General features: G+C 51.0%; 1 protein-coding gene across 1 annotated transcript in view; it reads right to left on the minus strand.

Annotated features, from left to right (window-relative positions):
* Positions 1-5,201: 5,201 nt before the first annotated feature.
* Positions 5,202-14,217, minus strand: part of ABCC12 (ATP binding cassette subfamily C member 12) — a 70,275-nt gene continuing 61,259 nt past the window's right edge. The window contains exons 25-31 of the mRNA XM_075995610.1: positions 13,011-13,100; positions 11,146-11,335; positions 10,562-10,721; positions 9,401-9,479; positions 8,309-8,422; positions 6,250-6,414; positions 5,202-6,146 (exon numbers count right to left, since the gene is read on the minus strand). Coding sequence (XP_075851725.1) covers positions 6,060-6,146; positions 6,250-6,414; positions 8,309-8,422; positions 9,401-9,479; positions 10,562-10,721; positions 11,146-11,335; positions 13,011-13,100 — 885 coding nt within the window. The 3' untranslated portion in view covers positions 5,202-6,059. The remainder of the gene's footprint in view (positions 6,147-6,249; positions 6,415-8,308; positions 8,423-9,400; positions 9,480-10,561; positions 10,722-11,145; positions 11,336-13,010; positions 13,101-14,217) is intronic.

A 14,217-nucleotide genomic window follows, 5' to 3' on the forward strand; every position in this document is an offset into this window, starting at 1 on the left:
TTATTAATAAATTCTGATACAGCCGCAACATGGCTGAAACCTGAAGACGCTGCGCTAACTAGAACAAGGCAGACACGGAAGGACAAACACCGTCCGATTCCACCTAGTGAGGCCCCTCCAGCAGTCGGCTTCATAAGGCCAGCAAGGAGAATGGTAGCTGCCAGGGGCCGGGGAGCAGGGAATGGGGAGTTTAATGGCTACAGAGTTTCAGTTTGGGAAGAAGAAAACTGTCTGGAGATGAGTGGTGGAGAGTGTTGCATGGCAATGCGCATGTGCTTAATGTCACTGAACCATACACTTAAAATGGCTAAAGTGCTAGGTTTCATGTTGTATATATTTTACCATTTTAACCATCTCAGTGGCATTAAATATATATATATATATAGCCATAATAAAAAAAAATTAAAGCAATGTAGAACAATTGCCACAAGCAAGCTAGGGATTTTTGCCTGGTGAGAGGCCAGAGCTCCTGCAGCTCCCAGAGCTAGGGCTAAAGACCAGCCTGGCTGCTAGTGTGTTTTGTGCTAAAACAGCAGGGGCTGACATGGTCTGGCCCTTGAACACGGGTCCCACCTGAGGGGAAGCTTTCAGCAGAAGCCATGAACATGAACGTCATGAAGTCCGGCAGGGCCTCTCCATGGAAATCAGCATTTATTTGAAGCCGTTAGTACTTGATTTGGCTTCACCCAGAGGTGACCTCCTACACAGGGCCAAAAGAAAAGTGATTTCTTTGATTCTCCATCTGACCCAAACTGACCTCCTGCATTCTTCGATTCATTTTAAGTCATGCTGTACTGACCAGAGCGATTCCAGCTCTCAGCAAAGAACATTTCACATCTTTGCCAGCAATGCCATGCCAATTTCAGGTCCATTCACTTGAATAGCAAGAACAAAATCTGTGAGCTGTTTCTGAACTTGGGCAGTAGGAAGAGAAGGAGAAGGAAGTACTATATTCGTAAATGGCATGAAGCTTCCAGGAGAGAGGAGAACTGGAAACTCCCCCATGCCTGGAGGTGAGTCAGTGCTGGTTTGGGCCATGTGGAAGTTGGAGGAAGCAGGTGTGACTCCCCAGGTGGAGACCGAGGCTCTCTTTTCCTCACGGAGGATCAGACCTTCCCAGGAAGGAGGACAGCACAGGTCTCCTGCATCACTTGTGATGCTTTGGCTGCAAGCAGCAGCGAGCCCGACTTGAGCCGGCTTAGACAGTTAGGCAAGTGTGTCTTCCCGTAACGAGACAAGAGGTAGGGTGAGTTTGGGGTTGCTAAACCAGCAGCTCGGTGTCATAAGCAAGCACTTGAGCTCCATCTGCCTGTCCACTTGCTCCATGGCCACACAATGACTGCCACAGCTTGAGACGTCACATACAGCCCAGGCAGTGGAGGGAATGCCTACCAGAACCCACCCCACAGCCAGCAGACTTCCCTCGCACGGGGATCCTTGACCAGGGCCAGCAAACTTTTTCTGTAAAGGGACAAGACAGTAAATATTTTGGGCTTTGAGAATACACATTTGGTCATAATCCCTCAAGTCTGCTGTTGGAATGTAAGAACTGTCTTGGGTAATGCATTAACAAATGAGCATGGTTGCATTCCAATAAAGCTTTATTTACAAAAGCAGGTATGAGGTTGGGCGAGGCCTGTGGGCTGCAGTTTGCTCACAATTGCTCTACACCAGCTATCTTCGGAGTTACCTTCAGGACACAACTGACCCCAAAGCATGGCACAGGCCATTTGCCCCTTATTTATAACTGCCTTGCCTGTGAGTGGCTTGTTCCATTCTCTGTTGGCATCTAACGAAGGACATTCAAGGGGCTCCAATTCGTAATGTCAAGCATAAGCTCTCACAGGAGGCAGGCGGAGTCAGAGCACAGCAAAGCCGGGGCACCAAAATAGATGAGAACGAAACTTCAAAGAATTTCTTATTTCCTAATGAGCATCAAAGTTGACACTAGGGGAAGGCTCCAAATTCGGTTAAACTTTGTTCAACTTACTTTACAAATTTAACATTTAAGAAAACATTTAGTTACATTTAGAGGGTACTATAGTTCCCTCTGAACACCTGTATCCCACTGTTGGTGCTCTAGAAACTATTTTCGTATTTCCTTTTTGTTTCCTCTATATTGAAAATGAGGACCAAAAAAAAGGCCTTAGCACTCAGTACGAACCCCAAATTTTACAGAGTAGAGAGCAGAGGCTCAGAGAAGGCAAGCTACTTTCCCCAGATCACCACAGCTGCTCAGTAGCAGAACCAGGACCCAAACCCATGGCCGGGCGCGGTGGCTCACACCTGTAATCCTAGTACTCTGGGAAGCCAAGGAAGGTGGATCGTTTGAGCTCAGGAGTTCAAGACCAGCCTGAGCAAGAGTAAGACCCTTTCTCTACTAAAAAAATAGAAAGAAATTAGCTGAAAATAGAAAAAATAGAAAGAAAATAGACAACTAAAACATACATACATATATATATATATATGATTAGCCGGGCATGGTGGCGCATGCCTGTATTCCCAGCTACTCGGGAGGCTGAGGCAGGAGGATTGCTTGAGCCCAGGAGTCTGAGGTTGCTTTGAGCTAGGCTGACGCCACGGCACTCTAGCCAGGGCAACAGAGTGAGACTTTGTCTATAAAAAAGACCCAAACCCAGGCTATGGTAGGTTGTAGTAGTGTTCAAAAATATTTGCCCCTCCCCAAAGGAAGATGATATAACTTACTGAAGGAGTAAGCTTGGCCCTTGTGCCTTAGGGTGCCCTCCCTACAAGTGGAGTGCACACCACCACCACCACCACCCACCCTGCTGAACTCAGGGGTGGCCGTGTGACTTGTTTGCCCCTGAAATGTGGGTGAAAGTGGCAGTGTCACATGATTGCCATATCCGTCTGCTCTCTGACACAAGATCGGTGATGTTCTCTGTCAGCCTGGGTCACAGAGTGAAGAGGATAAAAAGCACAACCACAGCTCACCTGGGATGGACGTGTCACACGGGCAAGAAATAAACCACTGAGATCTGGGGTCATTCGTTACTGACGCACAACTGCATCTGTCCCGACCCTCCACCACCTGAGCACTGTCCTTCCCGACCAGGAGACACAACAGGGATCCCAGCAGCGTGGCACGGCGTCTCAGAGTGCGCCCGCCTGGACGCAAGCCCCACCAGCAGGGTGACCTTAGTCACATTACTTCCTCCGTGCCTCAGTTTCCTCATCAGTAATGTAGGGATAACACTGGTACTGTTTTGGTCTGTCTGGGCTGATACAACAAAAATATATGACTGGGTAACTTATAAACTACAGAAATTTATTGCTCCCAGTTCTAGAGGCTGGGAAGCCCAAGATCAAGGTGCCAACAGATTTGGTGTCTGGTGGGGACCCATTGCTCGTAGATGATGGCTTCTTACGTGTCCTCACATGGAGGGAGGGCTGAACAAGCTCCCTCAAGCCTATTTTTAAGGACACTAATCCCACTCATGAGGGCTCCAACCATGCTACAGGTGACCTGATCACCTCCTAAAGGCCCCTGCTCTTAATACTATTACATTGATGATTAAGTTTCAGCATATCAATTTGGGGGGCACACACATATTCAGATCATAGCTGGCACCTACCCCACAGGGATATGGTGAGGATTCGATTAACTAAGTCTGTCTTTTGAGGAATGCTGGTTAAATGGTTATTATTATTCAAAACAGTCTCTCCCTGGCTGACACTGCAGCGACAGCCAGGGGTGGGAGTGGGGGAGGTGTCTGCTGACACTGCTCCATGCCATTGCACATGTACACAGCCACCCTCCAGCCGTCACTCTCCCCCATGTACGATGCTGATGGCCATCCCTGCCCCTGCAACAGGCCAAGGGGAAAGGGCGGGGGAGGGGGGGAGGCTCTATTATGCAGGGATTAGGAGCAGGGCCGTTAGAGTCACACTGTTTGGGGCTCAAATCCTATTTCTGTCCCTCCTTCCTGTGCATGCGCAGTAGTTTCCATCTCATGGGGTGAGATGAGGATTCAGTGGAATAATTCATGGAAAAATGCTTATCACGGTGCCTGGTACACCACAGGTCTCAGCAAATGTCAGGCTCAATGCCAGTATTCTCTTCTGCCAGTGCAAGCCAAGGAGGGCGTGGGCAGAAAAGGAGGCATAGGAGGTGATTCATCTTTCAGTGCATCTGAGGAGTAACAGGGAACACTGTCATTTAGCCCCTGCCCTAACTAAAACACCTCCTGGAAATCACAGGCTGATTGGCTGGCTGGTGCCAAGTTGGTAGGAAATAAAGCATCGCCCCCACGCTGCTCAGCTGGCATGCATCCCACGGCCGCCAGGCGCCGCCAGAGCGGCTGCGTGTCGGGCCTGGCAGTGATGACTGTCAGCTGATCACTGCACTCTGCCTGGGCAGCTGCTCCGGAGCCGTGTGGGTGTGGGTTTGAGGACCCAGATCAGGGTCACACACCATGGGGTCCTTTTCACATCATGTAAAGATACGCCGTGGCCCTTCACCAAGAGAGGCAAACTGGGCACAGAGCTGCCCATGGAAGGATCTCCCAGGCTCAGGTCCTTTGCAGCCACGTTCTCTTAGTGTGCACCCTCTGCTGATGACAGAGCCACCCCCAAGCTGCCTGAGCCAGGGCTCTGACACACTTGCCAGCCTGGAGCTCCACCAGAGGCCAGGTGTGCTTGCCTGCCTCTGCTCCAGCAGTCACCTGCCCAGACCTGGCCAGAGGAGAGCTGGAGGGGTGGGTTGGCAGCAAACCCAAGCCCAGCCCTCGAGATGCTGGCTGTTGGCTTGTCTGCCAGAAATCTCAGCCGCTCCAGATCAAGCCCTTAACATGCAACGGCACCTGGGAGGGGACTCGCCAGGCTCCACGGCTATGTCTGAACGAGTCCTCAGACGTGCCATTCCCGCACGCCACAGGTGCTCCCTGAGTGCTCCTGCGGGCCAGCCCTGCCTTCCTCCCTGTCTGGGAGGCCCGGGCAGGGGAGCGCGGTGGCCATGGCTGGAAGCATCAGTGACCACACTGCTCTGGGCTCTGTCTAGAGCCGGAAAGTGAGTCCAGGACACCTCACTGGAAACACTGCCGGGCTGCGACCCCGAGAATCGGAAACAGCCAGAAGTGCCGGTGTTCCCCATAAGCATACTGCGAGAGTCCACCGGGCTTCCTAGTTTTTTGTTTTTTGTTTTTTTTCCCTCAAATGTCGCTATGAATTAGCAGCACTCACTCCTGGGGCTCCTGGGAATACACCTTTACTGCATCTGCCAGAGCAAAGCTTGAGGTCGGGAGAAAGCTTTGTATTTGGGAAGCGATGGGAAAGTTTATCACCGAGGCACGGGAGCTGGCCACGAGGGTCTCTGAGAGGAAACAGCGCAGAGGCCGGGATGTCTTCGGCAAGGTAATTGCAAGGCAACACTGCAGGGTAGTTTAATTTCCTACTGCGTTTTAATGACCAATGAAGAAGTTATAAAAATGTCATTTATAGAGAAACTCCAGCACTTTGTTTTCCTGGTTATTCTAATAGATCAATTGGAACACGAAATATGATTTTTAAAAAATGCTTTGGCCAGACACGGTAGTCAATCTTTCGCACCACAGATCTGTGTAGTTGCCCCTTGTCATGCAGTCAAGACAGAAGTGGGTGGGAGTTAAACGGGAAGAAAATTCTGCTCTTTTCTCTTCTAACAGGCAAGGAAACCTTTGCAAACTCCATCCTTGGGCAATTGCCCATTCTGTTTCCTTTGACTGGTTTCTAACTGAGAGTTACAAAGTTCCCATTCCCAGGCACTAAAGTGGCATCGGTTGGGACACAGGAGGGACTCTTGGGGTTTTAGGAGGTGAAGGCAGTTTTTTAATCCATGAGCTTGATTGGCCTCTGTTCACCACCCCAAGCCCACACCACGCCCGCCAAGTGAGGTGAGGTGGCGCAGTGGGGGAAAGTGGGGGCGCAGCCTCGGCCAGCTCAGCCTGGACTCCACGGGAGGGAGGCCTGGGGACAAGCGATGCCTGCTAGGACGACAGCCCCCCGCGACTCGGCCTACGCATCTCACACAGCCTCCTTCTCCAAAGCCAGCCACGGGGCCTTCACAATCCTGCTTCTGCTGCTAGTAGCATGGCAAATGCCGAATCTGGCTTCTCAGCAAGGACTTCGGGTTTGTCAAACTCAATCACCTGTAAGTCAGAGAGGAAGAACTGAAATTGCCAGAAAATACCCACCCAGCATGAGTCCCAGGCACTGCAGCCTCTGGGGGCTGGTCCACGGCAGCTCCCGCACCTTCCCGCTCTCCATGACCAGGACGCGGTCGCAGTTGAGCACCGTGTTCAGGCGGTGGGCGATGGTCAGCACCGTGCAGCCCCTGAAGGCGCCCTTGATGGCACTCTGGACCAGCGCGTCAGTCTTGGAGTCCATGGAGGCAGTGGCTTCGTCAAGGAGAATGATCTGTCCAGGGAGGAATGTTGGAAAGTCACACTACACGAGCGCTGTGCCGAGAGGGCACTATTGGCTCTATTTACTAAAAGAAGAGAAGGAGGAGGAGGAAGAGCTGAAAATTAGGAGCTAAGCATCCATCTCAAAAAGTCAGAAAAAGAAGTGCAAAACAAGAGTCACATCACATCACCCCCATCTTTCTCAGAAGAATTTGCTGGAGGAGCCTGGCTGTATATTCTTTACTCCTCTTTCTAAGTGGGCTGTTCCAATCCTGCAAACTCGTCCTAAGAAACTGCACGGGCTTTATTCACTGTACTACCGTGAGTGGGTATGAGGTATAATAACAAAACTTATATTCATTTCCTGTTGCTGTGATAACAAATTACCACAAACTTAGAGATGTAAAAATACAAATTTATTATCTTACAGTTCTAGGTCAGAAGTCCTAAAATCCAGGCATTGTCAGGGCTGCCTTCCTTTTGCAGGCTCTAGGGAAGAAACCAGTCCCTTCCCTTTTCTGGAGGCCACTGCATTCCTTGGTCCATGGCCCCTTCGCGGCATCACAGCTCCTTCTTCTTTGACTCTTCTGCCTCCTTCTTATAAAGACCCAGGTGGATACACTAGGCTTGCCCGGACCCAAGGACAACCCCCCATCTCCAGATCCTTAACCACATCTGCATAGTCCCTGTTGCCATGTGAGGTAAGGCATTCTCAGGTCCTGGTTATCAGGAAGGACGTGGACATCTGGCATGGGCCAGGTCAGGGGGAGGGTATTATTCTGCCTATCACAGGGCTGATTTGATTTTGAAAATCAGAACACGTGAACCTAGCCTGATGTGGTTTGGATGTTTGGCCCCTCCAGATGGAGGTGGAGAGGTGATCCCCAGTGTTGGAGGAGGGGGTGTGGGGGTAGGTCCTCATGAATGGCTTGGTGCCCTCCCCGCCGCAATGAGTGAGCTTTCCCTCTGTGAGCCCCGCAAGCGCGGCTGTCTGAAGGAGCCCGGCACCGCCACGCCCTCTTCTGCTCCTGCTCTCACGGGCCACACCTGCTCCCTCTTCACCTGCCAACCCGATTGGAAACTCCCTAAAACCCTCACCAAAAGCAGACGCTGGTGTGAAGCTTCTTGTACCATCAGATCAGTGGCCAAATAAGCCTCTTTTCTTTACAAATTACCCGGCCTCGGGCATTCCCTTTACAGCAACACAAAATGAGCTAACACGCAGCCCCTAGCGCTGCTTGCCCTTAGCCAAGTCCCTCAGCTTCACTGAGGCTGTGCTCCATGTGCCTTAGTATGAGCGTGACATGCAGATGGCACGCAGGGCCCGCGGCAGCGGCAAGTGCCACAGTGGGCACCGAGGCCGTGCCGGTTCCCTCTCCCCTGGCGTCAGCGCATCCAGAGGACACCATGGGGCCGCGCCGTTGGCGAGCAGTCAGAGATCGGCATTCCTACGGCAGCGGTAACCCCTTCCCGGAAATCAGTAAGCAAGGGTGGCTAAGTCTTTAAGAAAAATAACTACGAATTTTACATCTCATACATCCTACCATCTTGATGGCCTCCAGTGTCCTGGGTATTGTTTATCAAGACTCGGAATTGTTTGGGGACAAAGGGAAAAAGATGAAAGGCAGATTTTTCAATCTCAAACCACTTAGGAGAGCAGAGAGAATGCCTAAACAAGACCTCCTGGGGGGAGCCGGCGGGAGGAAGGTGCTACTGCTGTAAATGGCTGCTATTTTTCAATTTTTATCCCTCACAACTTTGTCTTAATAAAAAGTGATTGGTTCTTAAATGGCTCAGTTGCTCTCTCTTTCCTGAAAGACAAACGCACAGCTCTACTTCCTGGATTGAGTGGCGCTGCAGGAATTATCCAACGTTTGACCAATCCATTTGCTGTGCTGTTTTCTTACTTTTGAATTACGGAGAAGTGCTCGGGCCATACAAAGCAGCTGACGTTCCCCCACTGAGAAGTTTTCTCCGTTTTCCATGACTTCTGCCTGTAATTTTTCTGGGAGCTTCATTATCTATAAGACACAGAAAGCGCCGCATTGTGCTGATGGTCTGTAAAATTGCCCTGCACCGTCTGTATCGATTACCCCCTCTAACATTCATCAGCTTGCTTTATTTTACTGTGGAAAGGAAAGTGCGAAACAACAATCATTTCAATACTGCAAACAGGCACCAGGGAGAGACCGGGGAGCAGGCGGACATTTCCAATTGAAAATCGCTGCGTGGTTCACAGGACGGCGTAGGCAGCTCACCAAATAAGCACAAGCGGTGCACAGGCAGTTCCAGAGAGCACACAAACAAGCAGAAATGACTTTCAAGCTTGCTATTTCCAAGGAAAAGCTAGAGGTGGGAGAGGAGGGTTGTCTGGGCATCAGAGAAGAGTAGGACAGGTCTGGTGTGTCCGGCATGCCGAGTCAAAGGGCTTTGGGAAGTGTTCACCTTCGTTCCAAGTCCTGGAAAAGCACCCCCTGGGCTGCAGAGGTGGCATGGTCGTCTGCTGACCCCAGCCGGGCACAGCACTTACAGGACAGGGTCCCCCTCACAGATGGTTCAGTCCCCTGAAACCAGACATACTTGCCATTCCCAGAACATTCCACACGCCCTCATCTCTCTGTGGTTTATGTCTGATAAGCACACGCAGCATCGGCAAAGCAGCAGGGCCTGCCATCTGCTCTAGGACCAGAGGAGCTTAGGGTCAAGTGTCCATTCTGCTGCTCGAGAGCCTGGACGTGTTACCTCCCTTAGCTTTCATTTCTGCATCTTTAAAATTGGGATAAGAGTGCCAGTCTCAGAGGGTAATGCATGTAGGTCTCGATGGCCGCGTTGCACAGCCCTGCAGTTGCTTTTAATAAAGAGCAACTAGCGACTGCATTCCAATGACTTATGTGTGCCCACAAATAAGCGCGGCCATGCGCTGGCCCAGGTGCTTGTCAGACCTAAACCCAGGCCAGCGGTGCTGGGAAACGCGCTCGTCCCGACAGCCCAAGACCTACTGTGTCTCTCATGAACGTTCTCTCCAGAACCTGCCAGAGCATCTCGTCGGTGTGACTTTCAAAGGGATCCAAGTTGTACCTGCAACGAAGGAGAGGAGAGGCAGCCGCGCTGCGGCGCCGGGCGGTGGGCGGCTCTGCCGCGCTGGGGACAGCTGAGGCGGCGCGCTGACTCGCTTGACGGCAGCCGTGCTCGGCCCCAACGGCGGCCCGTAAGACACTGACCGCTGACCTCAGCCCAAGAGACCAGAGAGCCACAGCTCTGTGGTGAGCAGGACCACTGAGGCGAGCAGGGACAGGGGAGACCCTGCCAAGAGGCAGCCCCGAGCCAGGCGCTTAGAAAGACACAGCGGGGCCCCCAGAGCCGGCCCGCGCAGTGGTTTGACCTGACACCGGTTCCTGGCCGCCAGAAAGGGAGGAGCACCTCAACCCCGCTGCGCCCGCTCCGCCCGCCAGGCAGGAGGGGCCCCTGCGGCTCCGGCCCAGAGGGCTGCGCGTCTCAGGGGCAGGAGGCGTGTCACTTGAGTCAAGAGACAAGATGTGTTTTTCATCCTGCAAACTCTACAAACAGTAAATACAGTTCTTCCCTGGCTTCGTCTGCTCTCACAGGACAGATGTTCCTCCGGTCAGTGGGACAGCCACCGCACTGCACGGAAGGGGAGACTGGGGCTTTCCCTGACGCCTCGACATAGATCTCGGGCCCACAGAAGTTGCAACCCTACTGTTCTTCGACTTGAAAGAGCTTCTGTTCACTCCACAGCAGAAATAAATTAATGCCCTTCCCATGGGATAGCTACAGTCATGGGGAAACCATTTATTTTATTGTGCAAACTGGAGTACTATGCAGAATGGCCACGGCCAAACCTGTCAGAACCTGAGACAGTCACAAAGGAGGGTTGTCCAGGGCCACTGGAATATCTGCTCAGCCTATGCATGTTTCTTGCTTATTTAATTATTAATAATGTGCTTATTAAACACAGGTAATTGCCGGCTTCTCCCAAGGTTTGACCCAGAAACAGGCACCGGCAGTGCTGTGAGCACCTTGGGAATCTGCTTCCCTCAGAAGAACAGCCCAGGCTTGCCATGTCCTAGGGACATCACAGAGTTCTTGATCAGTATGTCACTTTCCAAAAATAGGAATGCACGATGATCAAAAACAGCTACCTTACTGTACCTACAAACAGGACAGGATCCTGCGGGATCACAGTCAGCTTGGTTCTGAGGTCTTCCAAACTGATGGTGCAGATGTCCACCTCATCAATGAAGATCGTTCCGCTGGCCGGCTCCACCAGACGGAACAAGGCCATTCCTAACGACGACTTTCCTAGCAACAATAAAAGCAAGAACAACTTCCATGATATCCAAGTGTTCAATTAAAGGACGTTTTAATGCAATGCATATGGTTCTGTGCAGATGATGGTGCAGACAGAAATTTCTGGGGGTGGGGGACGGGCTGCCCTAATGCAGTTAACTGGCCTGTCCCTGCAGGGGCCCTGAGCACACAACTCATCCTCTGGGCCTTGTTTCACCAGCATGATTCTCATTCAGCTAGTTCAAGAACTTGTGTGTTTGCTCCACCTTTGCACACCCATTCCACCTGAACCCTAATTTACAGCAAAGAGAACTGAGAAAAGACAAATCCAACCTGACACACAAACGCATCACTCTCTGGTGTGGTTTAACCAGTGCAGCCAGGTGGAATGCAAAGAAAACAACCTGAAAGAAACAAACGCAGAGCTTGTCCTCACCAGAACCTGTCCTTCCGACAATCCCGACTGTCTGCCCACTTTGTATGTTCAAGTTCAGCCCCTCGAGAACAAGGGGGGTGTTGTCTCTGTATCTCATCTGATAGTCTCTGAAGGTTATCTCCCCACGGCTGGGCCAGTCCTTGGGACAGGCTCCCACTCTGAGGGGACGAGTGCATTCTGGAACACAGGTCTGAAAAGGAGAATAACCAGTGACAGGTTAGCCGTCGTGTGGTTTTCCAGCCATCCACCCACTCACACAGTCTTAGGTACTGGCATTCACGGTGGTGAACTAGGCCAGTAAGGACTGTGCGCTCAGAGAACTCGCATCCCATGGGCATGTCAGCTGATAAGAAAAGTCTCAGAGATGAAGACAGCGAAACAGAATATTGTCATGCAACATAGAAAATGATTTGTGCGGTGGGCAGCGGCAAGAGGCATAAGCGCGTGATGCTTGAGGGCCGAAGAAAGCAGCTGTGAGGATGTGGTGTGGGGCCTGGGACCTGACATGCGGGGAAGATGCCTGCTGCTGAAGATGCCAGTCCAGAGCCTTCCAGGAAAGGGGGGACAGCACGTGCAAAAGCCCTGAGGCCAGAGCGAGCTTGGGCAACTTGAGGACTAGAAGAAACAGTCACACGGCTGGAAATCAATGAATAGAGGGATGGACGCCCTAGAGGGACAAGCAAGGGCAGCTCAGCCTCGTGGACCTGGGTGAGGGTCTGCAGTGCGGCCTTGAAGCTGGGTGACAGAGCCACACAGAGCCTTGAGATTCACAGAATTCAACCAGATATAATTTCAGTATTTTTAAGAGTCATTGTGGTGCCAGAGCAGAAAGATGACAAGAATGCAGGATGGCGAGTTGAGGGCTCTCTTTACAGTTACACAGACCTTTAAGCTTCCTAATAGTCCAAGAAACGCAAAGTCTGACTACGGAGCAGAGCAGCTCGGCTTCTTGGCAGGACCAAGCACTGCGCTCACGTTACGGAGCCGCGGTTGACAGCCAGAGCACAGGGGTCCCGTTTAATAAGCAACCACAGTTAGGTGAGAAAACAATTGTATCCTTAGAGAGTATTTTTAACCCCTAGAAGATTTAGGATTAAAAACAAACATACTTAAGAGAAACAAAACTGTAAAAGTAATATTTTTAGTTTAAGGAATCTGTGTACTTGGTGTTTCAAGTATTCACAATATTAATAGAATCTGGGCTTGTGAATCTAATTTAAAATGTATAATTTAAAAATTGATTGAAACATGATATTAAGTTAAAAGCTTACTGATTACATATGGCATTGGAACTGTCATGAGAACTTACAGCTCACTATATTTATAAGTTTAACTTAATAGATTTATATAAACTCAGAAAAATGTGTTTGTTAAATGAGATCATTGTGGTACTTAAAAAGGAAATTGAATATATTAAAATTTAAAATTTAGTTTAAAATGTTTTAAAGTGTTTAAGTTCGTGATTGGGACCAAACACTATTCAAAGGCCCTTAAAAGCCATTAATCAAATTGGCTAGACTTTTGTTCAAAGAATAGTGAGATTTATAAGCTGAATATAAAAGTTTTTAAAGAAGATTTAGATTTTTTAATTTACAACTTTACTCAAACATTAATTTTTAGAAACCAAATTAAGCCACTGAATTGTCTTTTTCTGTGTATGGAAACTGCCCTTAAGGAAGTTTTTTTTTTAAAGAACCTCACTTTCAACATCAAGAACTTTAAATTGCATTGTAAATATGGGTTTTAAGAAAAGGAATGATGGTCATATATTGGCTTCCAAAAAGCCCCCTCCCACATGTAAAAGGAGCAAATCCTTGCCTAAGTCCTGCCAGAGTTAACTGGCCCCTCTCGGCCACATTCCTTACCGACAGGTACTCCCTCAGCAGCTCCACGGAGGTGAACTTGGCCTGGGTCTCCGTCCCCGTGCGAATGCACACTTGGAGCAGTCCGCTGAGCTGGTGGAAGGGGACACGGCCGGTGAGAGCCCGTCCTGCTCAAGGCTTCACCGCTCCACACTCGGGGGCGCCCTTGTGGACCCCTCCCTGCCTCACACAGGGCCGTATGGACAGGCCTGTGCTCCCAGCCAGGCTACCAGAAGTACAGACCTTCCTGTTGCAGTGTTTTGCCTTTAATCACTTCCTTTGCATTTAAAAGCAAATGGTAATTTCATTTCCCTGGCAGTGCTGGGTCACAGGCCTCTTTGAGCAGTGGGGGCTCTCCCTGGGTGCCACAGAGCCGCTGGGTGTCAGCCCCTACTGCCACCTGGTGGGTCCCACATCTCAGCGATCTCCCACCACCATCACCTTGGCCAAGAAGCTGCTGAAGACCCCCTCACCATAAGTGACCAGAAAACCAGCCAGCCCGTCTGCTTGCTATGGAATGACACGGCAAGGCCAGAGGGGGTGAGTGGCTTGCTGAAGTCACCCACCTTTGGCCTGGGTCCCCCAGAAGCCAATCCTGAGGTTTGATTGCAAGTAGTGAAGAGGGCAGGTTGAGGGGTATCCCCACCCTCAAAAGATATGTCCATGTCCAAATCCCTGGAATCCGAGAATGTTACCTCATTTGAAAAAAGGATCTTTGCAGGTATAATTAAGGATCTTGAGATCATCCTGGATGACCTGGGTAGGCCCTAAGTACAATGACCAGTGTCCCTATAAGAGACACAGGAGGGAAGACACAGAGGAGAAGGGGGTGAAGGCAGAGGCAGAGATTAGAGCGAGGCAGCCGCAAGACAAGCAATGCCACAGGCCGCCGACAGCCACTGGGAGCTGCGAGGGGAGGACCGAGTCTCCCGGGGCCTTCAGAGGGAGCGTGTCCCTGCGACACCTCGGCCTTGGACTACTGACCTCCAGAGCTGTGAGAGAATACGCTTCTCTCGTTTCAAGCCAGAGGCTCGTCACAGCAGCGCCGGCAAACTGACACAAGCCCCAGGGTTCAGGGTGGGAGCGAGGTGGGGGAGGGCAGCGTCCCCAGGCCTGCGTGAGCGGCTGCCTGGGGCAGCGGGCTCCATCCGCAGGCACTCTGGGAGGCTGCGCGGAGCATGCCCCAGCGTTGTCCCCTGCCGGGGCAAGG

Source organism: Microcebus murinus, chromosome 20 (genome assembly GCF_040939455.1).
Source record: "Microcebus murinus isolate Inina chromosome 20, M.murinus_Inina_mat1.0, whole genome shotgun sequence".
Taxonomy (NCBI): domain Eukaryota; kingdom Metazoa; phylum Chordata; class Mammalia; order Primates; family Cheirogaleidae; genus Microcebus; species Microcebus murinus.